The sequence below is a fragment of the Metarhizium robertsii genome (assembly GCF_000187425.2).
Source record: "Metarhizium robertsii ARSEF 23 chromosome Unknown MAA_Scf_5, whole genome shotgun sequence".
Classification (NCBI taxonomy): Eukaryota; Fungi; Ascomycota; class Sordariomycetes; order Hypocreales; family Clavicipitaceae; genus Metarhizium; species Metarhizium robertsii.
Genome location: NW_011942193.1, coordinates 3,768,371 through 3,794,320, shown reverse-complemented (window position 1 = coordinate 3,794,320; position 25,950 = coordinate 3,768,371). Strand labels below are relative to the sequence as shown.

Here is a 25,950-nt window from a genome sequence, read left to right as displayed (position 1 = left end):
GAGAGCGGCCTCTCGGGCATCCAGAGCCTCAACTCGACGCACATGTGGTTCGGCCGCGCGTTCCCCGTGCCCGACGCCTGGCGCGGCGCCCGCGTCCTGCTCAACTTTGAGGCCGTCGACTACGAGGCCACCGTCTTTGTCAACGGCGCCCGCGCCGGCCACAACGTCGGCGGGTATTTCCGCTTCACCGTCGACGTCACCGAGCACGTGCGCTGGGGAGCGGACAATGAGCTGTGAGTTTGAGCCTGGACTTTTTAACGAACCCGCCCCCTGACGCTCCCGGTGCAGCTTCGTCTTTGTGCACGACCCCACCGACGCCGAGGTCATCCCCGTCGGCAAGCAGACGCGCAACCCGAGCCACATCTTTTACCGCTCGTGCTCGGGCATCTGGCAGACGGTGTGGCTGGAGCGCGCGCCGGCCAACCACATTACGCAGCTCGACGTGGCGGCCGGCATGGACGGAGAAGGTATGTCGCGTGTTTCCCTTTAGTAAGGGGCAGTGTTGCTGACCCCCGGCAGTCAAGGTGACGGCGCACACGTCGGGCAAGCAGCAGGGCGCCGAGGTGACCATCGCCGTGGTGGACGGCGAGGGCCGCACGGTGGGGCAGGCATCGGGCCCGTCGGACGCCGAGTTCGCCTTCCGCGTGGCGTCGCCGCGGCTGTGGTCGCCGGCCTCGCCCACGCTGTACAACCTGACGCTGACGCTGGGCGACGACCGCGTGCACAGCTACACGGGGTTCCGCACCGTCTCGGCCGGCCTCGTCGACGGCGTGCAGCGGCCCCTGCTCAACGGCGAGTTTGTCTTCCTCTTTGGCACCCTGGACCAGGGCTTCTGGCCCGACGGGCTGTACACGCCGCCCAGCCGCGAGGCCATGGTGTACGACCTGCGCATGCTCAAGCGCCTGGGCTTCAACATGGTGCGCAAGCACGTATGTTTCTTTCTTCTTTCTGTCAATTTGTCTGATGACCGCGCTGACGCCGCCCCCAGATTAAAGTCGAGCCGGACCTGTTCTACCGCGCCTGCGACGAGATGGGCCTCCTCGTCATCCAGGACATGCCCTCGCTGCCGGCCGACGGCAACCGCCCGCCCAACCCGGCGCAGCAGGCCGAGTTCCAGCGCCAGCTCGAGGTGCTTGTCCAAGAGCACAAGAGCTACCCCTCGCTCGTGGTCTGGGTCATTTACAACGAGGGCTGGGGCCAGCTCCGCGGCCCGCCGTACCCGGAGGAGCGGCTGACGGACGTGGTGCGCCGCCTCGACCCGTCGCGCCTGGTGGACGCCGTCACGGGCTGGCACGACCACGGCTTTGGCGACTTTTCCGTACGTCTTGATGTGAACTTCACGGATGTCATTGACCATTAGTTGCTGACTTTAACCCCGTGCCCGCAGGACAACCACCACTACGCCAACCCCCAGTGCGGCACGCCCTTTTACTCGATTCTCTCGTCGCCCTATGACCCCCGCCGCATCGGGTTCCAAGGCGAGTTTGGCGGCATCGGGCACAACGTCTCGATTGAGCAGTGAGTTGTGTTGGGACCCTGCGTGCACACTTACTGGATTGAATATTGACTGACTGACTTGACTCGCAGCCTGTGGAACGTCCAGCAGGCCATTGACACTATTAACCAGACGTACGAGGTGAGCGCCGACCTCGACGCGTACAATTACCGCGCGGGGGTGCTCTTCCGCGAGCTGATCGAGCAGGTGGAACGGTATGCGTGCAGCGGGGGCGTGTGGACGCAGACGACGGACGTGGAGGGCGAGGTGAATGGCTTGTATACGTATGATCGGCGCGTGCTGAGGGCCAATGTGAGTCAGTGGCAGGCGGATATTAGGGGGTTGTATGACGCGGCGCATGGCCGGGGAGGGGCGAGGCCGTAGATGTTGCTTTGAATCGAGATTGATCATTGGGATTGACGGACATGGATGGATATTGGTGGATGGACTGCGTTGAAATTGATGGACGACATTGGACCTTTGCATCACTATCACTGATGTGCTGTTGGTGCACGGATACAGAATTATATAGTATGATTATGAACATGATTTGCGCTGCAGTAGTTTTTTGTTTTATTCTTATTGTGGCTGTAGATTCGTGTAGGAATAAATACTACTCTACTCTGCCATGGCATGCGTGCTCCAATATTGTCGCATACATTGTTTACCTTTTATCTCTTACTGTCTGTTTAATATTTAATACTTAATATTGTTATATGCCTTATTTCCCTTACTGTCTCTTACTGCATGTTTAATGTTTAATGTTATTGCGTGCCTCATCTCTTTAGTTGTCCAATAGCTTCTGGAGACTCGCTTCCCTAGAAAAATTGTCTGGTAGAAGAGGCCCCACGAGCTATTGGGCACCTAAAGAGATTTACCTGGCTGTCGCTTATTATTTATTTAACGTTTACTATTATTATACCATTGATGCCTTATTTACCTTGCTGTTTTTTACTGTTTGTTTACTATTGAATATCATTATATGCCTTATTTACCTTGGGGGGTTAGCGACACATACTAGTCGCGTCGCTGCTTTTGATCCCGCGCGTCCAGAAGCGACAACACCGCCGCACATACTTAGGGTAGGCGAGAATAGACGTAGTGCAAGCGAACCGGTTTGGTGAAGAGTGTTTGGTGGGTGGGTGGTAAGGGATATGCAGAGTCACTCGAGGAGATACTGGTACCACTGTGAACTGCAGCTGCGCTATTTTTGGTGATCAATTGATGCGATGCATCCATTAGCCCAAAAAAAAAGAAACGAAAAGAGGGGAAACACCAGACGGGAGGAGGCTAGTCGTTTGCAGTTTTGTTCTTTACTAAATCATATTGGTGTCATCGAATCCGACTTTTAAATTGATGGCATTTTGTTTACGTCTGCTACTATGCCTCTTTGTCAACTTTGCTGCCAACTTGACTTTGCTACCATTGCGCAAAGAGGTCTGAAGGCACATCTCCGGTTAGAAACGGGCCGGGCCTGGTCATACTACACTCCTCGAGACGATGCACTGCAGGAACCCAATACTATTCTCCATCCGTTCCACAAGTCTCTTAGGGCTTTACAAGACAGTGCAACATCATGCGACCTATGTCGTCTCATTCAAAACAATGCTGACAAGATTCTCCGGGCTTCAAATGATGGCAACGACCCTGATACGTATGAACTCTGGATTGGGGGCAGAGATGGCGCTCACGGTTTCCAAGTCGTCGGTGCCAAAAGGGCAGCGCGAAGCGGACGTCTCATTTATGACATAATGGCCGGCATTGGGTTTTGCGCGGAAGAAAGTTTGTCTACAGAACCTATTCTCTCGTCTGCTGTCGGCACTTACTCATGCCAGTCAAAGAGAGCCAGCTTAGCTCCCTCATCCAGGGACGGAGAATCCAGGCATCGCCGCGATCGCCAATCGTTCTTGACAAGATGGCAAGGTGGGTGAAGCAATGCGCGGAGCAGCATGGACATTCCGGGTCGATATCAACAAGGTTACCCGCAAGATTGTTAGACCTACATGTCCTTGAGCAGCATGCTGTTCTTTGTGCTTCGAATGATGCGACAGGCCGGTATGCTGCGCTCAGTCACTGTTGGGGCTCTGCGCAGACAGTGACGCTAAACACCAGCACGTTTGAAACGCTATGCCGGGGAATCAGGGTGGGCCATCTTCCGCAGACATTGAAAGACGCAGTCTGGATAACTGGTCAGTTGGGAATACGATACCTTTGGATCGATAGTTTGTGCATCTTGCAGGATGACACCAGCGACTGGATACGGGAATCTCAACGAATGGGAGACATTTACAGCAACTCGTTCGTTACGATTGCCGCCTGCCGCGCTGCCGATGGCCAAGCAGGTTTTCTGGACGAGCGACCAGCGCAATCGCATGTCCCGGTTCCCATGTACGCCGCAGGAAGGTCCGGCACCGCGCTGGCTTTTGCTGTTCCGCACAAGTATGTAGCGGAGCCGACCAGAGTTATTCACATGGAAGATGAGCCCTTGACAAGCCGGGGCTGGGCTTTGCAAGAGCGCTATCTATCCCCCCGCACGTTGCATTTTACCAAGTCCATCATCTTTTTCGAGTGCGGTCAGGGTATCCAAACGGAAGACAATTGTCTGCTGGCTCAGTCCGCCCCCCATCCATCATTTGCCTTGTTGGATTATTCCACGGACATGGCCAAAAACAGATGCCGGCAGGATTGGCGTAAGATGGTGGAACAATATTCCCAGCGAAAACTCACGGTTCAAGACGACAAGTTGCCGGCCCTGGGAGGTCTAGCGGCTCGATTTTCATTGGCCTCGACTCAAAAAGATGAGAGAATTTTTCCAGTGGCCAGTCGATATTTAGCTGGTCTCTGGTTTGACGACATGGTTCGAGACATGTGTTGGTCGATGCAAATGTTCAGCCCTCGAGGTGTACGCCCACGCAAGTACCGAGCCCCGACATGGTCTTGGGCCTCTGTAGACGGGAGTATTGATTACAAGACCTCTTGGGTCAACTCGATTAGTGAGCTTGCCGTCGTTCAAGATGCCCATGTGGAGCTTGCAACTCTAGGGAACGCTTTCGGCAAGGTAGTGGATGGCTGGGTTTGCTTGAAGGTTCTTTCCCTTCGGCCATACAAGAAGGCAAATAATAAAAGCCTCTGGGTGCGTGAGGACGGTGTGGTTTTCCGCATTGCCGTCACATGGGATGCTGAACCGTACGACCCGCCTGGCCAGAGCGGACCAACAGACTCAGAGATCAACACAATAGACATGGACCTTTTTGTGGTGCCTTTAGGCTGGGTAGACCGCCATCTTGACGACGGCCCTGATGCTTTACTGGGGCCACTTTTCTTAGTGCTGAAGGTGGCCAACCATTGTATGCACTCGTTTGCTGCATCAGCAGTCTTCCAGAGGGTTGGGTTTGGGATAGGAGTCTGGGTGGAAGATGAAAATGGAGGCACTGATAAACTGGGCCTGCGGCGGTTGATTGTCGATAGATTTGCTGCGGCGAAGAAGCGAGGTGATCTCCAGAGTATCATAATTATATGAAAACACCATCATCAGCACACATGACGACCGCGAGCTTTTCCAAGTCGGAATACTGCTACCGTCCTTCAACATTTGGGGCTGACCTGATGATAGCAAAAGTTGTGCTCACGGCCAAGTTGGGAGGCAAGTGCCACGACGTCATGCTTGGTTATGTGTAGCTAAAATTCGGAAAGTTGGTCATCAATACGAAGATGAAGGCTATATGTAGACATGGACTCCGTCTAATTAGAGTGTTGACACCCCAGTGCGATTCAAACGAGGCATTCAGGGACCTGCAAAATGTAACGGGCACAATGCACGATGATGGAGATAATAGCTAGGTAGAAGCAATACGGGCGTTGTATTCAAAGACTAAAGCTTGCCCTCGCACTTGACGTCAATTGTGCGAGGCGCTGGCTGTATGCAGGCGAGGTACCCTCTAGACGTGACCTGTATGACCGGCACTCCTGTGCAGGGCCATGTCATGATGCGCCTTACACAAAAGACTAAGACTCTGAAGCCTTGAGTCTGCAGAGGAATGACACACTGGCTATACCCGCTAAAGCGGCGTCAATTGTCGCCGTGTTTGGTGGATAAAACCAGTCGTACCAGACATGTCAATAATACTTGGCTTTATTGTATAATATCAGTGTCGCGGCCTTCCCCGCTGGGTTAGGCGGCACCCATAACACCAGACGCCTGTCCGCCACATCAATTGATGGCTGCTTTTGACCCATCAATGTCACCTACAAACAGCACTCCACCATTGGCTTGCCTCTCTTTATCCTCCCGTGCCTCATTCTAACCAGACTCTTTCCTTGACCCTCTCCTCCCTGCCGAGTATGTCTTTTACCGCAATATTTCTGTCTATACAGGTAATAATAGCAAATTGATAGTATATTACGAGACCCCTTAATTCTCGTACAGACTATTCTATATTCCCTTGACGCTCGTTCTAAGTTTGCAAACCATTTTCTATAAAGGCCAAGTTTAGTATTTACCATTAAAGGCTTATACAAGGATAACATGCATCTTGATATTTGTCTTATTCCAGTATATTACAACGTACAGATGGTAAAAGCTTATATGGCAGTTATACGACTTACATCTCCAGCTTATCCCCTGGGCTAAGAGTTAAACGTGTGGACTAATAAAAGGGAGTCACTCATGGCATATATCGAGACAAATAGCACTATAATCTACATCCCTATTTCGAGACCCTTGTTGTCCTTTCCAGTCCCATCTAGGGGAACAAGATGACTTCACCTCTAGGAGTCGATATTGAACTGGGTTGTGTTGATCCTGAGGTGTCTTTACACGAACGTCACATTTGGCCTTTGTGGCTCCAGGCATGGTTTACCCGCACCGCGCTGCCAGATTCGAGTAGGGGTACGGTATCGAGGCAGAGTGAGACATCAAATGACAGCCCGCCCTGGAGAATTCGATTCAATGGCGCTGACTGGCCATAGTCGAGGCCTTCCCACCAGGGTACCCCCGATTCTCGGCACTTTTGGCGTCTCATCCGTCATTCCTTGTCTGTCAGCGATTTTCCACCCTACGCACGCGTCTGTTGTTGCTCAAACAGGCCAGACTCGCGATCCTCGAGAAGGAGCTGGACAAGATCGACCGAGAAGAGTCGTTCCCGCTATCACTTGGAAGCAGTCGGAGGGACGCCAACCAGGAGAGGCATGCCGTCATTTCAGAAATAGACGGCGCCTTGGCCGACTATGGTGATTGTCTCACTCGCCCGCACTGTCTGGTGCTCTCTTGAGTCTCGAGCGCTGATCAAATGGCGGCAGATTCCTTCCTCGAGAGGCAGCAGCGCGCAATGACCTTTGAAGCTGCGCCGCACCGAGCCGTCACGAACCTGCGGAACTGGGTCCATGGAAACGGTTGCGTGGCACGAGCAGAGACGGCCTACTTGGAACAAGGCGAGGATCTTCTCAGCGTTACTACCCAAGAAGACAACGAGACATCCTGGTTGGAGGCGCTTGTGGAACACGCCTGTGTGAAATTCGGGGTACATTTTCAAACACCGGAGAGTCGGCGGCCTTCTCGAGACCCAAACGTGCATGTTTTCTCACCATCATCGATAGGACGAGTGGTGCGAATTCGTCTTGCACCATTCATCGCCATTCTCCTCCTCGCCCCGGTCGTCGTTTGCCATCTTGTCGGCAGCCTGACAGCCAGATTGATCATTGTCATTTTCGCTACGAGTGGTTTTATAGCCATTTTATCCAGCTTTAGCAAGGCGAGGGCAATCGAGAGCGCATCGCCACTTCCATACACGCCCCCGCGATGCTGTGCGTGGAGGGCAATTTCTGGTGGAATCAACGATGGAAACGACGTGGGCTTGGAGGTGACGAATACCTTGATCACGTCCTCGCAATGCCACCCGCCTAGGCGCTGAAGCCAGTCGGGAACCTTCATTTCCATCCTGAGCTCCTCCTCTCCTCTTGGTTGCATGACCCGGAAGGCGTTGTCGCCCGCACTCGACAAAAGATTAGAAATCTTCCAGGACGCGGCCAAGTTAAAAATGGCCATGTACAAGGGTGACTCGCTGTGGTTCTCGAGAGCGAGGCGCCATATGCCGCCGTGTTCGATATCGTGAACTGCCGAAGTGTCGGGCGCCTTGCCGTCTGCAGAGGAGAGGAGCGAGAATGAAGCTTCAAGAGAGGAGTTCGGGAGCCGGTTCTCGATACCCTCGGCGTACTTGAACTCGGCGAGGTGTTGTAACGTAGCCAAGTCATGGTGCTCTGCGTCCGGGGTGTCGATGGGCACCGTAGGCAGGCTGCGAATTCTCGGCAGCGTGCCGTCGAGCATTTCGTACTCCTGGCGGTCGTTGACTGCAAGGTTAAACATGCATGCCTCCTGCTCATCCTTTATGCATAGGCGTAGCCATCGTTGTCCATCCGAGCCCCTAGTCTGTTGGATATGGTTGAGGAGCTTGTGGGCGCTGGCAGCGAGCCGCACCGATACCTTTTGACGTGAGGGGGCAGTCAATGGCTTTGCTATCCAACAGTCGGCATGGCCCTGTTTGGTTCTCTCCTGTCCAGTTGTGACCACCTCCGACGTAAGCGGGCCAACATTCTCGACTCGAACCGTTGCCAAGATATCAATATCCGACTGGTTGGTGGCATCCTGTTACACGGATGACATGTTGCCATGAAGGCACGGGCCGAACCTTGAACCCAACGATAGTTACACAAGGGCTCTGATCACGAGACCTAGGGCAAGGTGCCTCACCGCCTCTTGATATAAATAAAGGTCTTCCGCCCCTAGGGCCTCAAGGAAAACCAAGGACCTTTGATATCAAAGCAAAGAATTAGCCTGAATATGAAGATTGTTCCAAGCCCCTAAATACTAGGCCCTTGTCACACATCCTCTGAGAGTCTGAGCCGAGCGGGTATACGGCATACTCGTCGTTCGGGTGAACGCCATGTGCTAGTCCCGCATCCAAGCACAGGCGTTGATCCTCGGCTCTGTAGTAGATGTGAAAGTAGGCCATGTCCGATCGGGCGCCGAGGTGACCAAAGAAGGACATGTCCTTGTTACCGTAGCGCATTGGCGTTTGCTGCGGCCAGGACGCGCGAAACCTCACTCGTGCCTGACGGGATCCCGGCGTCGACGTCCGAGTGGTCAGACGGCGAGAGGTCGGGTTGGCCTGTGAGAGCCGCAATGTCGGTCTGTAAGTACTGCTTCATCGCCCAAACATGGTGAAGGCAACCCTCGAGGTCTTCCGCACCGCCGTAAAAGTTGATTCCAACTAGTACTGCCCAGTACTTCGCAAGCGGATGAGCAGGAGCCATGTCGGGCTTGCATCCGATCTATTCGGGCTAGGCCTACACTACAGAGAAACCTCAACCTGGCGACTGGTAGTGTCTGGTACATGCTTGCACATAAGGTGAAGGCGGGGGTCATTGATTGAACAGAAGAGGTCAGATACATCAGGCAGGTTAGATTAGGCTGCAAGGTGACAGTGACGTGTATTGCTGATCAACGCCCGATCGGTCCAGCGGCGCAGCCAAAACTGAGCAGATGGTGTGCAAGGCAAAATCGCGACTTGATTACTGAAGGCATTCGAAAGGGGGTTCTTGCTGCCCGACGCAGCGCATCAACGTGTGTTGGTTGGGTTGACATGATAATTAGGCATCCGAAATACATATGTAGTTAACCCGTGTCAGGACAGTCACCTGGGTGGGTGTAAGCCGTCAATATGACTGCATGTCGCCTCACAAAAACCATTTGATAAATTCAGTCGAAACAAGTCGCCAATGCCGATCCAGCAATGACACCGGCTCACCTGCGTGTCTATAACACCCGATTACATTGCTTCTAGGTACTCACTCAGCCTGCCATAGAACCCGCCCAGAAATTGACTACATTCTCGCCCACCTTGTTACACGGATGTCACGTTGCCACAAAGGCACGGGCCGGACCTTGAACATGACGATAGTTACACAAGGGCTTGCGACCTAACGGGGGCCTCAGGCACCTAGGACAGCCCTCTGACCGCCTCTTGATATAAATAAGCGTCATCCGCCCTTGGAGGCCTTGAGAGAAACCATGGACCTTTGATATCAAAGCGAATTATTAGTTGAATATCGAACATTGTTCCAAGCCCAATATTACTTGCCCTTGTCACACACCTCAACGGCAGAGCTGAGACGGCAATTGCTAGTGTTATTGCCAAATGTTGGTCTTCGCTGTTGGATTTGAGCCATTCGCCACCGGCGCGTGAAGAGAGCTCGTCATGGCGACCCCCCATGCTATCATGTGCGAGAGTTTCTTCAACCTCGACAAAGAGATCATCGTCTATTTGAATGGCTGCCATGACTCGGATCTACTTTCTATGGAGAAGCTACATGAGAAGCTCGAAATCTTTGAGGGAATGCGATTGCATATAATCACCTGTCTTCTTCTCTACCTGCGAACGGGAGCAACTGTACACGCGGAGAAAGCTCTTCACCGGGCAAGACGTTTGAATACCATGGCTGGACCGGGAGACAAGGATGAAGCAGGCAAAATTCTGGAAACAGCCGTCATAATGAAGGACAACGGCAGAAACTTGGTGCAAAGTCTTACCTTGAACGAAATCAGGAGACAACTCAAAACTCGTCTTGAAGAGAGTGGACTGCTCACCGCGCCCGCGCCTGGAGTGTATGCGGTGTGCCAATGCTTCCAGCCGACGCCTCAAGATGACTCTACATGGGTTCCATCGTTGCTTGGCTTGGCTGGAGTATTCAAGAAGCGCTTTGAACAGTCTACACCGAGAGACATACGAGACCTGAACCTGGCAATAAACTTGGCCCTCGTAGGATTGCGGGCAACACCTGAAAACGACGGCCTCTACCGATCGAAGCGGCTCCAATCACTATCAGAGCTGCTTTTCGCACGTTTTCGACACACCAGGTCGATGGACGACTTGGATCGCACCATTCAACTCCGAGAGCAGGCGTTGGTCCTTACATCCTCAACCGACACGGACTGGGTTGTCCAAGCACACAACCTCGGGAACTGCTATGGCGAGCGCTTCGACATGAACGGACATATTGACGACTTGAATCGAAGCATTATGCTTCTTGAGGCGGCGGCTCGGCGTCAAGATATGCAGCTTGAAGGCGACACTCTATGCAGCCTGGCCTTTAGACTAGTGGGACGATCTGACCGGACGGGGTCTATGGACGATTTGAACAGTGCGGTCGCTGCTGGCGAGAGATCAACGAATCTGAGTGTGCAAGGTCATGACCGGACCGAGCGAATAACATGTCTCGCAGCTTGTCTATCCAGGCGGTTCGAACGAGCAGGATCGATGAAAGACCTCGACCGTGCCGTGCAACTCTTGCGCAACGCGGTCAGCCTGATGCCTACGGACTACCCACATCGTGGCCAGACACTCAATAACCTTGGGGCAACGCTAGGCCTCAAGCATGGAATGACAAAATCAGCGGCAGATCTGGACGACGCCATCGAAGCCACCGGTAAAGCACTAGAAGCTCTTCCATCAGATCATCCCCTTCGAGTTCTAGCCTTGAGTAACCTGTCTGTCTTTTTGAGGAGAAGGGCTTGCGAAGCGACCTGTAACGTGCAATCGAGGTGTCCGGTGAGGCAATAGACAGACTCCCTGTTGACCACGTGGAGCGGCCCGCAATGCTCAACAATCGGGCAGTATTCCTCTTGAAGCGGATGAAACTCGACAAACTCGACTTGTGACCAGGCACTCGCATTGGATCATCTCCAACAGGGCCTGGATTGTCCAAACACTCGTCCTACAACTCAGGCTACTCTGGCTCTAAGGTGTAGTGAAATCTTCATATCACGCTTGGACTAGCAGAGAGCGGCCTTCTATGCTACGTACAGCCGTGGAGCTTCTTCCTCTTCTTAGCCCCAAGTCTTTACAGCATCTAGACAAGCAACACGAGCTCAAGCACTTCCAGGGCCTCTCGTCAAGGGCCGCTTCAGCCGCCCTCAATGCCAATCTCGGTCCAGTTCACGCGCTGCAGCTTCTTGAATCTGGGCGTGACATAATTTCGACCATGACGATGGAGGTTCGGACCGACGTCTCGCTTCTTGAACAACAGCACCCAGACCTCGCGAAAGAATTCTGCCGTCTGCGGGACGTGTTTGACACACCAGACGGCATGGCTGGAGTTTCTGGCACTTGGAGCAACAGAAACCAGGGAAACCTCGGATCAGCAAGTCGTATGAAGGCAGATCGAGGTCTTCAGGACGTTCTTCGCAAGATACGTCTTTGCCAAGGGTTCGAACGCTTCCCTCTGCCGCCGACTGAGGACGAAATCAAGGCTGCCGCAAATCCCGATCCCATAGTTGTGATAAATGCCACCGCACATCGCTCCGACGCGATCCTCATCACAAAAAATCACATCCGTTTGCTGGAGCTGCCAGACCTGAAAGCTATAGAGATTCTTACCCTATTCTTAGAAACTCGACAACCTGGTATGCACTCATCCTCTTCTACCTCGAAACTGTTGGGGCTGCTCTGGGATACGCTCTGTGAACCAGTTCTAGATACCCGAGAGTACCGCTCTCCAGTTACAAATGACAACTGGCCGTGTGTATAGTGGATTCCCGTCCACGGTTTGAGTGTACTTCCTTTGCACGCTGCGGGACATCACGGGTCAAAAGGCCGAAGGTCTGTTCTCCACAGAGTCATGTCCTCGTACGCGACTTCCGTCAAGCAGCTGATACGCGGACTCGGATCCCAGAACCGGCAATCTGCTGGTCCTCCGTCGAACAAGGCTCTCGTGATCGGCATGAGTGACACCCCGGGCTTCGGCCAAAGCGGAAGCCTCCCCTTTGCTGCGACTGAGGTTGCCATGGTGGAGAGGGTCTGCTCGCCGTTGAAAATGCACCAGTTGACCTTTCCAGGCCAGAGCTTCGCAGAGCCAGCGTGCTAGACGAGCTACGGTCGTGCCGGATTTTTCATTTTGCCGGCCATGGAACGACGCATGAATCGGAGCCGTCGGAATGCGGTTTGCTTCTTGAAGATTGGCAGAGCAGTCTGTTGACTGTGGCGGACGTTCGAGACCTCAACCTGGAGATAGATCCGCCTTTTCTATGCTACTTGTCAGCATGTTCAACTGGTGCCAACTTGGCCAGCTCCAAATTGCCCGACGAAGCTATCAATCTTGTCAGCGCCTTTCAGCTTGCAGGATTCAGACACGTAGTGGGAACCTTGTGGGAGGTGAGGGACAAGTCTTCTAATGATGCCGCTAGGGTATTGTATGAAACAGTACGTAAGGAGGGGCTGACCGACTCGGCCATCTTAGACTATTAGGTAAGTAGTCTAGGTATTTATATAGTAAAACTTCCTTATATTAGTATTAATAAGCTTATATTATAACACAAATAAAAGTATTATTTATAGCCAAGTATTAAAAGAAAACCCCGTTTAAAAGCAGCTCTAGTTAGTATATGTATATAATTATTATAGTATATTATAAGCTTAATTATATATCTTAAAGTATTATTAGAATATTAAACTTAACCTCTAGTTAAAATATATTATCAAGGCTATAATATTAAATTAAACCACTATAATTATAGCTAGTAAGGAAACCCGAATCTGCCAGAGACGGAAGAGGAGGAACTTCTATAAGATAGAAGGACAAGGGGCCTGGGGCTATCTTTGGACAATGTTGCAGAGGGGATTAGCAACGGCGTCTAGTTAATGCCATGAAAAGCAAGGTCGTTCAGCCACAGTCCTTGGAGCCGCAGCCTGTGGGATTCAACATTGAATGTCAAGTTCGTTTGCACGCTGGCCTCTTGGGGAGGGCGTCAAGTGTCACCATGCCGCCCAACGCGGCGTCAAATATCAGCGATTTTAGTGGGCGAAACCGTGACACTAGGCCTTTAGGCATTATCTCTTATTATTTATTTAATATTTAATATTATTGCATGCCTTATTTGCCTTTTATCTCTTACTATCTGTTTAATATTTATTATCATCGTATGCCTTATTTACCTTTTATCTCTTACTGTCTGTTCAACATTGAATGTTCAATGTCGTCTCTGGTCCAGGTCGTATAAATAGTTGACCGTCTGGTGCATTGATAAACCCCGCACGATACGTTGCCTTTGACCACAATGCCTCACAAGTCACGAATATACATAACTGTCGTCGGGAATGCCTTTTATTTTTATCTCATCGTGGTCTGCTAGACGCCGAATTCACATCCTCGCCATCAAAGCCTACCACGTACGTCCCAAGACTAATATATATGTAATAAATACCATGACTTTTTTTTTTCATATCCCACATATTACTCTGCTCGGTATGCTAGCAAGTAAGTCCTTTCATCCACTCTCTTGGCCTACTATGCTACAGCAAAGCTATTTAGCGTACCCATTTGCCTTGACCCAGCCAGCCACATCCTCCTTGTCGCGAGACAGCCACGAAATCTTGGACCGGATCGCGTCTATGCTCTGGGCGAGCGACTGGTCGTATCCATTGTTGTTCTTGGCCCCAAAGAACTTCTCCACGCGCTCAAGCTGCTTCTGCGTCGTGAACCCAGACGTCATGATGTTGACCATGGAGCCGAGCATGGGCAGGGTAGGCGGCAGCTTCTCGTAGAGCGCCGCCCAGTTCTCCTCCATCCAGTTGTACAGCGCCTCGATTCCCTCTGCGTGGGCGCGCAGCCCAATGACGGGCATGTACACGTCTTGCGTCTTGACCTCGGGGCTGAAGAGGAGGTCCAGCGTGCGCTTGATGAGCTCCGGCTGCTTGGCGCGCCCAAAGCTGCGCAGACACGTGTTGCGCTCATCCGAGTTGGTCGATGATCGGTAAAAGTTGAGAATCTTGTCGTACTGTTTCCATCAGTCAAGTCAGTAACATGTAAAGTAAGTGCACATCGTGGCATCGGGAGACGAGAGTAAAAAAAAAAGCCCTTACCTCTTCAACCCCGCCGTATCGCAAGGCAATGGCAAACACGCTCTTGCGGATGTTGGGGTGGATGGCCGACTTGTCACCAGCCATAAACTTGTTGAACATGTCCTTGGAGGCGTCGATAATCTTCTGGTCACCGCTGAGACCGGCGGCCTCGAAAAGCACCGCCTTGAACTGCTGCTCAATGTGGCCGTCCTTGTCGGAGAATTGCCAGCCCAGCTTGTGCGCCTTGGGGCTGATCAGGTCGCGCTGGAACGCCTTCAGGCCCTCGGTGACCTCTTCAGCCTCAAACACCCAGGCGCTCTGGATTGCTCCGAGGCGGGCCACGATCTCGTTCCAGACAACAAACTCGTTTTCAGAGTCGAAGCCTTTCAGTAGGTTGAGCACACCAGACGTCTTCTGGTACCCGGAAGTGGCAAGAGCACCGGCGTCGGCAATCATACCAGCGCGGTCCTCGACGGAGAGGAGGCCATCCTTGGCAGCCTGGCCGAGCTTCTCCAGACGAGCAGGCGAGTACGAGGTTCGGAAAATCCCCGTGTGGTTGGCGTTGAGCTTGAAAAAGTCTTTGCTGGGGATCTTGAAGTCCTTCTCGCGCTCAGTGAGGGCAATTTCGCCATCGACGCCGTCCTTGGTGCGAAGACCCAGGAAGACAGGGTACAAAATCTTGTCCTCCTCGGGCTTGGTGTCACCAGTTCGCAAGAATCGGTTCTGCTTGACGTGAATGGAGCTGTCGGCGCCGTTCTCAGTAACAGTCAAGACGGGATACCCGACCTCCTTGGTCCATGCGTTCATGATTTCTTGAATATTCTTGCCACTGACTTCGCTGAGGGAAGCCCACAGGTCGCCCGTTTGCGTGTTGCCGTAGGCGTGCTTCTTCAGGTACCGACGAACTCCCTCGAGGAAGGTCTCCTCGCCAAGGTAGGTAGACACCATGCGAAGAACGCAGGAGCCTTTGGAGTAAGAGATGGCGTCGAAAATCTGGTTAATCTCATCGGCGCGCTTGACGGGCACCTCAATCGGATGGGAGCTACGGAGGGAGTCGAGAGACAGAGCGGACTGCAGATTGTCCGTGACATAGTTCTCCCAAACCTTCCACTCCGGGTAGAAGACATTGGATGAGTACTAAAGCATGTTAGCAAAAATGATTGGTCAATTCAGCGGCAGGGGCTGTGTGAGAATTGAACCACGAGTCTCGGTACATACCCATGAAGTCCACGTGGCGAAGCCCTCGTTCAGCCAGAGACCCTCCCACCAGTCCATGGTGACGAGGTTGCCAAACCACTGATGAGCCAGCTCGTGCTGAACAACCTCGGCGACACGCTCCTTGGTGGCAGCACTGCTGGTCTTCTCGTCGAGAAGCAGGTCGACCACACGGTAGGTGACGAGGCCCCAGTTCTCCATGGCGCCCTGGGCAAAGTCGGGAATGGCCACCTGGTCCATCTTGGGGAGGGGGAACTCGATGCCAAAAACCTTTTCGTAGAATTCCAGGGTTCGAACGGCAAGATCCAGAGAGAATCGGCCATGCTCAATGTCCTGGCCTGGCGGGGCATAGACACGGACAGGGACACGGAACTTTGTGGACTCGACATAGTTGAGCTCGCCAACAATAAAGGCGACAAGGTAGGTAGACATGAGGGGAGAGGTGTTGAAGTGAACAGCCTTTTTGGTGGTGCCGCTCATGGTGGACTGGACTTGTTCCTCCTTGGCAACATCCATGTTGCTCAAGCAAGTCAAGTTCTTGTCAGCTATGAGGGTGACGGTGAACTTGGCCTTGAGAGCGGGCTCATCGAAGCAGGGGAAAGCCCTGCGGCAGTCGGTAGCCTCCATCTGGGTGCAAGCCAGGATGCCTTCAGATCCGTCGTCACGCTTGTAAGTGGACCGGTAGAAGCCAGCCATCTTGTCGTTGAGCTGACCGGTGAATTTGATCTCGAGCTGAGCCTGGGAGCCCTTGCGAAGGACATGGCCGTCAAAGTCGAACTTGGTGACCTGGGTGGGCTCATGGAAGGAAACCTTGGGGGCTTGGTCGACAGTCTGTCCGTCGGCGGACAGCTTGGAGCTGTGGACGTCGAGCTCGAGCGTGTTGAGGGAGACGGAGCTGGATTCTTGGGCAACATCGAGGTCAATGACGACGGTACCGTCAAAGGTCAGCTTGTCGAAGTCGGGCTCGAGAGTAACGTGGTAATGGCGGGGGATGACGTTGGAAGGGAGCAGCTCGCGGCCGTGGGTACTACCAGGAGCGGCACCGCCGCCGGTCTGGTCGACACCAGCTTGGGCTCTGCACATGTTGTCGAGGTGTCTTCGGTAGGAGCAATGGCGAAGTTGACGGTGACGCCAGCAGTTGGGTCCGAGAGAATGTCGAATTCGAGAGGAGACGAGAGATGGACGGGGGCGGGCGACTGTGGATGCCAATCTCTTATGAAGACGAAGCCTGAGGGAAGAAATGTAGGTGTCAGCGGATTCTTTGATAGCTCCAAGTGCTCAAGCCAAAGGTGGAAGGTGGAAGCTATTGTCATGGTGTAAGTGGAAGCGAGCCGAAGTCAAGGTGGAGCGGGGACGGGTGGTGGCTTGCGGGTTCGGCTGAGAGAGGGGGTCATGCTGTCACAACATGGGACAAGATGAGGTGCAGTACCAGGACAAGCTCCAATACTAGAGGAATGAGGGGTTCTGAAACCTCTGGTCGTCGTGCGTGAGTGGTGCAGTTTGTACGGCAGACTTTTCCGCGGTGTGGTAAATGTTTGGATGTTTGGAGGTTTGGACTTTGGAGGGGTCAAAACGAGGGGAACTTGAGCCAAACGCGGAAAGCCGCATCAAAGTGCGGAGTCAGCTCAAGCTTCATCAATGTTGGCGATTGGCCGCAGCTTCGAGGCAAAAGGGCTGATTTCATGTTGCCGATTTTGCCCACCCGGCCATTTGATGGCATACATCAACAATCCATAAGGCCCGCACTAGCAGGATTTGGGCTGAACTCGACAAAGCATGGCAATTTCAACAACAATACCACACCAACCAGCCACGGCCGACGACGGCCTGGGTCTTCATTCTCGAGGGAAAAAGTATTCAAATGTCAATTGGATTGGAAGGGTGCAGACGTACTGTTGGGTCGTGCTCAAGCTGCCGTAGCCGTAGCCGTTGCCGTTCGGGCCCGTGAGCCGTCGCCATGTTGGTTCGCGCAGATTCGGCGTAGGACATGCAGAAACAGCCGATGTTATCCTGCGCTTTGCCGTCTGCACGGAAACCTGCAATGAAGTCATGCGTCGGCATGCATTAGGCACAGTCATGATGGAGGGCCGCACCGACATGGTGCATGACGGCCAGAGTCCGACGTCGAGGATAGGAAATAAAAAGGGTTGCATATAAATAATATCAAAGCGAATAATGATGCAATGTGCTGGGCCGAGATGTTGTAGTAGAGCAGAAATGAGAAGCCGCCAAGATTTGGCGGTGCGCCCTCAGATGAGAAGAATGCGTGAGAAACGACTGCGTGCCCCCTTTAGCCTCGAGGCCTTGGAGCCGACATGTCCCGCGTCCTGTTCGCCTCAGACAACCAGATTCGGCGCAATTGCTTGATTGAAGAGCCAGAAGCACGCGCACAACACTCTGACTAGTCGTCAAGCAGACAGCGCCGTCGGGATACAGTGTCTGGTCTGGTTGTGTCCCGGCGCAGGCAAGCCCATAGCATTGATGAGAGCATCGCGAAATGAAATTTTGGCATCGGAACATGCGACGGACGACCATTGGACGGCTGGGCACGGCACACCCGCAGCCACCACCTATGAGAGTCGCTGCTTGGCCCGTTGTGGGGCCTCTTTGTCAATTTGTCACTCCCGATTCTTTTGGCTCCGAATCTCACTTCTCCACGTTGACCCCTTGATGGCAACAAGTGACCTCGGGTGCCCACTGCTATTGTAAAGTTTAAAGAGACATGATAGTCAAGTATTGAATTCGGGTTATCGATGCTTGTACACTATGACAGCGGGCGAGACACACCCCATTCGAAGCAGGCGCAGGCGCATCTCCGTCTCTCGCCCTTCCAAGGCTGCCTTGTCGCTCTTCGCGCCACCGGGCTATCCCGTTACCAGCATCAGCATCACACACTACTCGGCTGCGTCTTGAAATCGTAATCCCATCAAAGACGGATAGGCCCGCGGCGCTCGGTGCTCCAACAGCACCAATTCTTGCCTCCATCGACATGCGCCTAAACTAGTCCAAGGCCGCTAGCCATGATTCCTTTTCGCCCACGAGCAAACCTTGTCGTCTGGTAGTTGAAAATAGTCTCAGACGTCTGAAAGCACCCTCCTATCCAACTGGGAAAATGGGAGGGAAAGGGACGACAGGTATTCCGTTGTGATGCCGCGACGCAGATATGGTCGTTCCCAAAACCGATGCTTGTCCAACAAGAAGTCGTAAAATTATCAACATGGCTCCTTGCCTGGCACCACCATGGCTTCCATCATCTCCAGATGGGCCTTGCCACCCTCGAAAAGTAGCTGCTGCCGCGCAATTAGTCGGCTAGTCATTATGGCAAACCCACCAGACCCTTTCTGCTTCGAAAAGGTATGCCAACATGCTGCGGCATATCCCACAGTTAACACCAGCTTGAAACTTTGCACTGCTACGTGCGGGAGGCGGTCGTCGGCACTAGCGGCCATCTAGAAGGCATATCTAACGATAGTAGGCATGTCCAACGGCCTTGAAAGACGAAAGGCCAGCCATGCGGCGTGCGTATAACACTACTTTTGCCTCGCTTGGCACTTTGCGTGCTTTGGTCCGTGCAAGTCTTGATGGATTCGCGAACACACCTTCCATCCCTGCTGTTTGTACAGGCAGAGACAAATGTCCAAGTTTCTACTACACACGCCGGCCTGCAAAATATGGAATAGCCGCAATGTGGTCATCGGGCAAGTCCGTCTCCAGACGAGGCTCACGGCGTATATAAGCCCAGACTTGGGGATCCTTGACCTCGCTCCCGGCAGACAACCCATCATCAGAACACCATCCCGCAAACCACTCCAGTCAAGGAACAACCCCCAATCTCGACATGAAGTTCTCGGCAATCAGCGCAGCCGCCTCCATCCCCAGCGTCCTAGCAGCCCCAGGACCCGGGAGACCGTCCGACAGGCTCGCCACCCGTCAGGTGCAGCAGCCCTGGGCCGGCGCCGTCCAGCAAGGCCAAGGCCTCAGCTACGTCACAGGGACAGTGAGAGTGCCCCGGATCGCAGGGCAGCCCTCCGGCTCCGCCGTAGCGGCGTGGGTCGGCATCGACGGGCTCCGCTGCCGCCGGGCGATTCTCCAAACGGGCCTCAGCTTCTACGGCAACGGCGCCGTGGTCCCCTGGTACGAGTGGTGGCCGGCGCCGTCGCACGCGTACCCGGGTCCCGCGTTCCGCGCCTTCCCCGGCGACGAGGTCCGGATGAGCGTCCACGCGTGGTCGGCCACCTCGGGCAACGCGACGCTGGAGAACCTCTCGACGGGGCAGGTGGTTGGGCGGGAGCTTTACGGCCAGGCGCCGCTTTGCGGTACCGACGCCGACTTTGTGCTGGAGGACTTTGGCGATTACACGGGCGGGCATGTGCCGCTGGTGAATTTTGGCGAGATTGATATTTGGAATACGTGGGCGTATGGGAGTAGTGGGTGGGTGGACGCCGAGGGGGCGAGTATCGTGAATTTGGAGATTGATAATAGGGTGCGGTCGAGCTGCGGTTCAAACGCTAATGGCGTAAGGTGCGATTATCTTTGGTAGATGGGGGCAGAAAAGGACAGGGCGTCGATGACTCTGCTGCTGAGAGGGATGCTGGTCTTTATGTCAAGGGACTGTTGGGACGCGGCTGAGAAACTTGGTCCTGGCTGAATATGAAACTCACACTTCTGTCGGAATATGTTAAGAATGATTGTCATTAATGTTCTAAGACGTGCTCTATTCTTGTAGTTCTCATACTGGACAATCTGCTCATGGATATTTCCAACGGTTCGCGGCCCCGGCCATATTTCATCCAAAAGACTGACCACTTTTCATCCTGTTGGCCTTTGCCGTCTAGTAGCCACAAATATGCGGTTGCAGCCGCTTTCCGCAACGTCTGCCTGACCATCTTATTTCTTACATCCATTACAAATAGGCGTGGCGTGTGAAGCGCAGGACATGCTTCATAGTAATGCCACAAACCTCGACGTAGTTTGTTAAGCGTGGCTGTTTTCAACGTGGGAGGTATCCTGTGTTTCTTCCATGGCCGATTCGGAAGGCATGGATAGACACCAGGCGTTCTCAGGGGCGCATTGCACATGCGTGCTGGAGCTGGCATCATGTTCTATCGGCTTGAAAGACCGAAGTTGACATTGTAGCGACACTCAGGCTCGTAGCTCATGTGCGCAATCCTCCCCTGACATCGCATATGTAGGCCTCCGGGAGAGCGGCCAAATATCTGGCTGATGTACCAAAGGGTAGGCCGCCGCAGGACCGCATCTCACCAAGCCAATGTCTCCATCCAGCATATGGTGTCAGTACATTGAAGCCCGCCATTGCAATGCATCCGATGCAATACCGGAAACGACTCGGTGAAAACGCGGCCGGATGGGCAAAGTTGAGTGTGTTTCACTGACGAGTCCGACTAGATGGCTAGGCCATATGGCCGCAATAGGGCGGATTTCCTCGTCCTAGAGCACCTGTTGCAGGGAGGCATCTTTTTGTGCGCGTAGTGGTTAGACCCTAGGCCGTGACCTGGACTAGAGGGTTCATGGTTGTTGTGTGACAGTTTCAGATTCACTTGTGCTCGTCCCTTGATTCCGTGTGAGCAGCCAACTCTGGCGCGAATGCTGTCCTCTGCAGACCTGGTGATGGATGACCAAAACTGCCGGCACCACTGAGCACGGAGCTGGCACTGGTGCGATGTGTATCAGCCAGTGACGGACTAGGCTGGCCTAGCGACCACCGGGGGTCGGACGAAGATGCGGACTGTCGATAGTTGGGGGTAAACTCCTGAAGTTGGGGAGACCGAGATTGGGGTTGGCTGTGGTAATATTGGTATTGTTGAATGTCGGCGGGCAGCTCTACGGGCGCAGACGGTACCGGCGGCGTATACTTGTCGTAATTGTACGGCGCAGGTTGTCCTTGTGCCTGGTACATCTGCTGGGTGTGGTACGGATGTGACGGGGAAGCCGGCAGTTGATATGGCAAAGGTTGCGGTTGCTGGAAAGCCGCCGGTGGACTAGGCATGCCGGAACTGTGGCTATAGCTCACGGTGCTGGTTCGATCGAGCCTGGACCGATCATTGGGGTTGATGGTTTTCAACTTGCCATCCTCCATCATGGCCTTGAGAACACCGGCGTCGAGCAGCTCGGCCTTCTTGACAATGCGCTGCACCATGGCCTTGTTTGCGGCCTTTGCCTGCGACTTGACAAAGCTGACCATGGCAATGTTGCACTTGATTTCGATATCCTCTCGAAGGTAAAGCCCATCGGCCGGGGCCCCGAGGCCAAGCTCGCGCTGCTCGGGAGGCTCGAGACCAGGTTGGTTGCCGCCAATCTGGTACTTGGATCGCATATCGACGTTGAACGGGGCGTAGACGTGGGTTTGCAAACCCCACGGCATGTCGTGAAAGCAGCCGGTAAAGGTAATCTTGCCAGAGCCCAGGTTTCCCACGCCGGGGACAAACTGGATGCGCTGGGTGATCTCGTACCAAGTGCTGTAGAACTCGTCGGCGGCGGCATTTCTCGGGGCCGAGATGGGCTTGTGCTCGAGGACGAGCGGATTGAGGGTGATGACTTCGCTGTGCGAATGGAGGATATCGAGCGCAAGCTGGCGCGGGATGAAGCCGGGAATCGGGGTTATCACCGTAAAGACATCTTTTTTGCGAAGCATGTTGGACATGGCCTGGCAGGAGATTGCTGGGGGATTCCGAGGGGAGGCGAATGTGGATGAAATTTGGGATCCGGTCGCAGAATGCGAGGAAGGTGCGATCGCGGGGGTCTATATTATGGTTTGGGCAAGAACCAACTTTAAAGGCAAATCACCGGCCCAATTTTATGGAAGGGTCAAGCCCAGGTTTCAATGTTTCACGGCTGAGAAATGAAGTCCCCATGTATCAGGGCATCCATCTACCGCAGGCCGACCGCGAGTCCAAGCACCAGACGGCACCAGAGGGAAACACGCCCAAAGGCTTGACTTCAAGACGCTGCGGGCGAGGGCGTCAGCATGAATTGGGGAGCGGGGCTGAGTTCCATGCCATTTGATTACGGAGTAACCGCCATCTTACTCGGTCCATTTCAGTCTGGTTTTTACGCCAACAGCAAGCCAACGCCGCCCGGGCTCATCAGTGGCGCGTCCATCTGAACTCAAGTCCCATTCAGCCTGTCAAAGCCTTTCCACCATCCGGAACCTTGGGCTGCCGATCCAGCACAGGCAGAAAGCAGGTGGCTTGTGACCAGCCAAGGCTCACGCAACCATGTCACCCTGGTGAAGTCCGGTGGCGGATGCTAGTGCCATTTTCATCTTGCCGCAAATTGAGCCATGCCATTGCTCAACGGCTGCCCGGGTGCACTTCTGCCGAGCACAGCCCGTCCAGCATGGTCCATGATGGGCCGTGAAAACGTCGCCAAGTGTTTGCTCCTTCGGCATGACGCGACAGAAAACCCGGAGGTGCCATTCGGTCATCACTGAATCTGACGGACTGCCCGCCGACGACGTAGGTGGATTTGGTTCCTGGCAAAGAATGAATGCCACCGGCTAGTTCCATTTCCGGGCGTCGCCCAAGGGCAGGGACAAGGCGCTCATGATTGTCTGATGTGGGGAACAGCATACAGTTGATTGCGATGATTTGGCAGAGTCTTGTGGTCTGCATTGAATACTTGACTCGACTGGAGAATCTATCTCCCTTGCCGAGCAAACTGCTCACGAGCCAGTTACCACCAAGATGTTTATATACACAGAATGCTGATCCCTCGTCAGATTGAATGTTCTACTGCCCTTGATGTCGAGCTACCGATATATCCTTTACTTGCTTTCCTCCAATCCCTTGCTACCAAACTCCTGGCTTTCGTCTCTACCCTCCCCAGCCTCTGTGGCCGCGCTACCATCACTGACCCCCATGATGGTGACTTGGGGAGCGTACGCCATGCTCTCGTTCTCCCGTCGCTTGGGAGGGATGAAAATGTCAAATGCTCGTGGGAAGATGAGGCCAACCACCACAATGACCATTATCACATGCGCGACTGCGAATGCAAAGATGTGCAGAGGGTCCATCCGCAATTTGTAGAAAGCTGGATACGCGAAAGACATGATGATGGAAAGAATAGGACATGATATGTAGCGAATGACGGGGGCCCAGAAGACGGGGATGCTCCAGTTCTTCCCGGTTGCTATGACCGCGTTGAGGTCGCGCGTAAGTTGATTGCCCTGTATTTCAAGCATGCCATTAGAGAGTTATAAGGAGAAGCGGCGAAACATCAAATTGGCAAAGAACAAAAGCCTACCGAATAAAAAGCAACCCACCAAAACCTGCTTAACCATTTGCTCTTGCCCCAGAACACTGGAGGAACAGAGTCGGGAGTCTTTGCAACAAGGACAGAAACCACCGCGCCGACAATGAAGAGACCGAATCCCACACCGGCTCCGGCAACTGGGCTCACAGAGTGGCCAACGGCAACGCCAAGCACCATGGCCATGAGGTAGCAACCTGTATATACCAAAAACGCCGCCCAGCCAACCTGTTTATACACATCCCTGTGTCTATATAGCGTGGTGCACACCATGCCCTCACACCAGGCAACAAACAGGAGTGAAAGATTGTTGATCCAAGTGTCCATGGCGTCTAAAAGATAGAAGCCAAAGGAAGAGCAGTACATTAGAGATAAGAGGAATGAAATGACAATAACGGCGGTGGAAATGACGATTCGAGGAAACCTCTTACTCAGGTCCGAGTCACAGAGCAGCGTGACCATGGACTCGGTGAGGGCAAAGGCCGAGCTCAAGCCCAGAAACGCCAGAGTCAAGAAGAACAAGACCGCCCAGACATTGGCCCCCGGCATCTCGGCAATAGCCAGAGGATAGGTGAGGAACCCGACGGAGAAGGTGGTGAGCTGAACGTCGTCTTGGGGCCGGAGGCCCAAGAAGCCGACGATTCCAAACACGGCAAAGCCCGCCAGTATCTCGTACATAGAGTTGCAGAGGGAGATGATGACGGCGTCCTGGACGGCGTTGGAGTAGCGGCTGTTGTAGGACGCATAGGCCGTGAAGTAGCCGAAGCCGACGCCGATGGAGAAGAAGATTTGCCCGCAGGCCGCCTGCCATATCTGCCCGCCGGCCAGCTTGTCGCCGTGCCACTCGGCAAAGTACAGCCTCACGCCGTCCATGGCGTTGGGCAGCGACAGCGAGCGGCCCATGAGCACAAACATCATCACCACGGGCAGGCCCATGGTGAAGTAGACCGCGCGGCCCGTCACGCCGACGCCCTTGAACAGGCAGAGATACACGGCCAGCCACATGAACGCGCACCAGCCCACTGTCTCTCCGACGAACCCAGTCCCCGGGTACTGGGTGTAGGATGTGACTGTGCCACCGCTGGTTGTGCCGGGGACGGGAGCCGCGTTGGCAATGACATCTTGCGTGTAGAACTCGTTGCCGCGGCCTGTCCATGGCAGCGGGCTCTGGAAGGAGGAGCGGAAGTACCGCATCACCCAGCTCAGGATGGGCACGTAGTAGGTGGATACAATGTATCCGGTCGTGATGACGCCGAAGCCGACGCCCCGGGTGTGCTTGTTGATTGAGTTGTAGGCGATGACGGAGCCCCCGCGGTAGGCTTGCCCGATGGAGATTTCGAGCAGCAAGAGCGGTATCCCTAGGAACAAGAGGGCGAGGAAGTATGGGATGAACCACTGGACGCCGTTGTTGGCGAAGACGACGGACGGGTATCGGAGGAGGTTGCCTAGGCCGACGGCGCCTCCCTAGGTACCCAGTCAGTATGATCAGGGCGCTGGACCGGTCTGAGGGTTGTATGAAGGGTTGAAAGATTAACTGAGGGTGTGCTCACCATGGCTGCGAGCACGAATGCCGTCCTCGACGACCACACGTCACGCCCATCTTGGCCCTTTTCCGAGTCTGGCGCGAGGAACTTGAAGATGCTCTTCAGTTTACTCGCCATTGTTCCTTGCAATGCGACAGGTTCTAGAAAGACGATGGAAACATGTACGAGATAGGTTACCAAGGACGGGGAGGGTCAGACGCATGTTTAAATAACGACATGGTATCCGACCTCCCGGTACGGAGTACTCGCCGGGATGTCGGCTCACGCGACCACAAGTATCGTGCTGGGATCATCCAGCCATGTTTCCATACCTCGTTTGCTTCTCTTTGACTTCTATGAAGCTAAACCATGAAGGAATACTTCTCGAGCTGTGCCAAGCCTCGGCGGCTTGGGGAAATGACCAGCGCATTGCCAAGAGCAAGTGCTGACTCGGGTAGACCTAAATGAGGTTTCTTGGCCGTTGCCTTCTTCATGCTCTCCATGCTCAGTAAAATGCCCGCTGGTTTCCCCATACCCCGGATGGCCTCCACGGCATCTT

At 53.9% G+C, this 25,950-nt stretch overlaps 8 protein-coding genes across 8 annotated transcripts; 4 read left to right on the top strand and 4 right to left on the bottom strand.

The window, feature by feature from the left end:
- Positions 1-42: 42 nt before the first annotated feature.
- Positions 43-1,879, top strand: MAA_06907 (glycoside hydrolase family 2; the record flags this gene model as incomplete). Its single annotated transcript, XM_007824905.2, has 6 exons — positions 43-233; positions 289-467; positions 520-929; positions 989-1,318; positions 1,388-1,518; positions 1,588-1,879. The coding sequence occupies 6 exons, from the start codon at positions 43-45 to the stop codon at positions 1,877-1,879; spliced, it is 1,533 nt and encodes a 510-aa protein (XP_007823096.2).
- Positions 1,880-2,877: 998 nt separating this feature from the next.
- On the top strand, positions 2,878-5,015 carry MAA_11287 (subtilisin-like serine protease; the record flags this gene model as incomplete). Its single annotated transcript, XM_011413267.1, has 2 exons — positions 2,878-3,277; positions 3,331-5,015. 2 exons carry the CDS (start codon positions 2,878-2,880, stop codon positions 5,013-5,015), a joined length of 2,085 nt encoding a protein of 694 aa, XP_011411569.1.
- Positions 5,016-7,022: 2,007 nt separating this feature from the next.
- On the bottom strand, positions 7,023-8,803 carry MAA_06906 (uncharacterized protein; the record flags this gene model as incomplete). Its single annotated transcript, XM_007824904.1, has 3 exons — positions 7,023-8,135; positions 8,359-8,476; positions 8,550-8,803. 3 exons carry the CDS (start codon positions 8,801-8,803, stop codon positions 7,023-7,025), a joined length of 1,485 nt encoding a protein of 494 aa, XP_007823095.1.
- Positions 8,804-9,747: 944 nt separating this feature from the next.
- On the top strand, positions 9,748-12,412 carry MAA_06905 (TPR domain-containing protein; the record flags this gene model as incomplete). Its single annotated transcript, XM_007824903.1, has 4 exons — positions 9,748-11,029; positions 11,298-11,951; positions 12,024-12,066; positions 12,163-12,412. 4 exons carry the CDS (start codon positions 9,748-9,750, stop codon positions 12,410-12,412), a joined length of 2,229 nt encoding a protein of 742 aa, XP_007823094.1.
- Positions 12,413-13,847: 1,435 nt separating this feature from the next.
- Positions 13,848-16,683, bottom strand: MAA_06904 (aminopeptidase; the record flags this gene model as incomplete). Its single annotated transcript, XM_007824902.1, has 3 exons — positions 13,848-14,321; positions 14,407-15,522; positions 15,604-16,683. 3 exons carry the CDS (start codon positions 16,681-16,683, stop codon positions 13,848-13,850), a joined length of 2,670 nt encoding a protein of 889 aa, XP_007823093.1.
- Positions 16,684-19,438: 2,755 nt separating this feature from the next.
- MAA_06903 (Concanavalin A-like lectin/glucanase) lies at positions 19,439-20,229 on the top strand (the record flags this gene model as incomplete). The annotated part of the gene is made up of 2 exons (XM_007824901.2): positions 19,439-20,059; positions 20,122-20,229. The coding sequence occupies 2 exons, from the start codon at positions 19,439-19,441 to the stop codon at positions 20,227-20,229; spliced, it is 729 nt and encodes a 242-aa protein (XP_007823092.2).
- A 925-nt stretch (positions 20,230-21,154) lies between these two features.
- MAA_06902 (uncharacterized protein) lies at positions 21,155-22,252 on the bottom strand (the record flags this gene model as incomplete). The annotated part of the gene is made up of 1 exon (XM_007824900.1): positions 21,155-22,252. One exon carries the CDS (start codon positions 22,250-22,252, stop codon positions 21,155-21,157), a length of 1,098 nt encoding a protein of 365 aa, XP_007823091.1.
- A 1,131-nt stretch (positions 22,253-23,383) lies between these two features.
- On the bottom strand, positions 23,384-25,529 carry MAA_06901 (creatine transporter; the record flags this gene model as incomplete). Its single annotated transcript, XM_007824899.1, has 3 exons — positions 23,384-23,785; positions 23,863-25,332; positions 25,419-25,529. 3 exons carry the CDS (start codon positions 25,527-25,529, stop codon positions 23,384-23,386), a joined length of 1,983 nt encoding a protein of 660 aa, XP_007823090.1.
- Between the last annotated feature and the right edge of the window lie 421 nt (positions 25,530-25,950).